At 41.3% G+C, this 2,552-nt stretch overlaps 1 protein-coding gene across 1 annotated transcript in view; it reads right to left on the bottom strand.

Annotated features, from left to right (window-relative positions):
* LOC119581761 (myosin heavy chain, muscle-like) overlaps positions 1 to 2,552 on the bottom strand; it is a gene marked incomplete in the record, with an annotated part of 38,657 nt that overhangs the window by 11,176 nt on the left and 24,929 nt on the right. Inside the window, 1 exon segment of the mRNA XM_037929893.1 lies at positions 1,330 to 1,447. Coding sequence (XP_037785821.1) covers positions 1,330 to 1,447 — 118 coding nt within the window.

Below are 2,552 nucleotides of genomic sequence, written 5' to 3'. Positions count from 1 at the left end.
CATAGAGAAGAGAGAGAATCCTCCCTCTCCCGAGTCGCTGTGGGAGCCAAACTAAACAACAGAGGAGAAGGTTTGAGTTCTAATGAGGAAAAATAACGGAGTGATTTGGAGCGAGAAGGAAGCTACTCTACGCAAAGCTCCGATCTTCCCCGTCGCTGAGAGACGGAGAGGGGGCGGGCGACGTGCCTTTGTGTGGCCCATACGGAATTTCTCTGGCTCCAGTTGCACGAAGTTCAGCAATTCCGTGGTAGCCTTTTTGTGGTCGTCTTCCAGATCTTTGGTTATCTTAGGATTGAGGATGTTGTATCTAGAAGGGTTTTAAAAGGAGAGAGAAAAAAACACGAGTGAAGGGAGACGTCATCAAAGCTGGTGATGACTGAGCAAGGGTGTGTTAATCAGTTCAAACTATTTTTTTTAAGACAAAAAAAAAGACAAAAAATACATTTCCAGGTACACATTACAACTTCGCGGTCCTTCCGACGAAGATTCACACCAACACTTATATATACACGAGCAGAGTTAATGTCTTCGAGAGACCCTGCAAGAGTTCATACACATGGATAAGAAAATTCGGGGACTGAAAAGACACATGGAGGAAGAGACGACTCGCTCCTTGACTCAGAGAGTTCAGTCGCGTCCAGACACAGAGGGAGGATGGTTCACACAGACATATATGTAAGGATCTACCACTAAGAACGTCCAAAAATGTACAGAACCAAACGAGTTATGCTTTTTTTTCTGGCTCCTTTTCATTTTTAAGAGACGGAGCCGACGCTTGAGAAACATGCCTTTGTGTGGCCCATCCTGTATTTTTCGGCTTCGAGGCTAATGGCATCGAGGAGGACCTGGCAAGCCTTCTTGTCATCTTCTGCGGCGGCGGCTGCCTTAGGGGCTAGGATGTTATATCTGTTGAACAGAGTCCGGTCTACAGTGCATCTATATGAGGTTATATTAAAAAGGATCGGGTAGCTGGTCTCTCGTTCGGAACACTACAGTGGGGTTCCAATCTCCACACGGGATCCACTACTTCATTCATCTAAGTTCCTTCACTAATCTCGGGGCGCTAACTTCATCTAAAGAGGATCCTTTAAGACTATCAGGCACTTTAAAACTAGAAGCTCAGCCACTCCTTCATGTCGAGGAGATACATCACAGACCATATCAAAATCTCAGGTACACTTCTACAGTATACTTCTGACCTAAATATATATAGTAAAAAAAACACTTTATAGAAAAAAAAACAATGCAAAGGCACATGATTCTTAAACATGGATCATGCACTAGGGGAGGCTAACCCTCGACCCAAGCTGTAACTCAAGGAGGACGTGCCTTGGTGTGACCTAGCCTGTATTTCTCCGACTCGAGCTCCACAATCTCGAGAATGATTCCACACGCTTTCTTGTCATCCTCGGCCGCTGCAGCTGGCTTCGAGGCCAATATCTGATATCTGACGGCGAAAACAGCACGCTAGGTGTTAAGTCGAGGATGACTGTGTTGTGACTCGAACACCTGCTTGAGCTGTGGGTAGCTGTGTACTCGTTTTCTTTCTTTTATTCCTTTTAAAGGGAGATTATAAGAAAGGTGTTCTTCGTTAACTATGTATTTCTTCTTTTTCTTTAGAGGGGGATAACTCTTGAAGATATTGAGAAATAGAGAGAACCGGGCTAAAATAAATCCTCTTGCTCATACATGTATAACATCAGTTTCCTACCAATATGTACAATGAAAGTATCATCACATTAAGGGAAATCAACCTTATACATACCACTTACACGTACGCCGATCCTGCAGATGCGGCTTTAGGTTCATAATCCATGCAACTAAGCTTGTCAATATACCGTAATTAGGAAAACTAACTCTTATATCCATCTAAAGGTATGGCATTGTCTCTTACCACGCTAGCCATATCAAAGAGAAACAGAAAAAAAAACTACTTGTGTATCCAAACTTTACAAACTTTGCTAAATCGTACATACCTAGAGAATAAGGAAACAGAATAGTTAAAAGGAAAACAGACGACTCGTTTTCAGAAACTTGAGAATCCTTTTACAGGGGAAACTAAGCTAAATTGAGGAGAAGGAGATATAGTTTGAGAATTGGGAGATTTACTGTCTCGTAGAGCAAGTTACCAACGTCTTATGGATGAGTCTTGCGGGAGGTGAATGAAAGAGTTCAACATGAAACCATGTACAATGTCACGTGATAAATGTCTTGGATTTCTTCAAACTCTTTTTTTTTGAGGGAAGTTGTGAACGAGAACGAATAATTTTCACGATGTGTGATGTAACAGTGGGAAAATTTATCACATAGTGAAATTATTTATTTCCGTTCACATTTTCATATGTATATATATATTCGTCACAATGAATTATTATTAGGATTTGGAAACTACAAGGGTAGAAATGTATTTGTAAAGATTCCAGCATTCTGCATTCTGTCGTGGTGATTTACTGAAATTCTCTGCAACCCACTTGTTGCAGATTTCAAAGAGGGATCATCATAATAAAGGAAAAATAAGGGAAAACGAGACATATTTCAATCGTTACCAATCA

The sequence above is a fragment of the Penaeus monodon genome, chromosome 15 (assembly GCF_015228065.2).
Source record: "Penaeus monodon isolate SGIC_2016 chromosome 15, NSTDA_Pmon_1, whole genome shotgun sequence".
Lineage (NCBI taxonomy): Eukaryota > Metazoa > Arthropoda > Malacostraca > Decapoda > Penaeidae > Penaeus > Penaeus monodon.
This window is presented reverse-complemented; position numbering and strand designations above follow the sequence as displayed.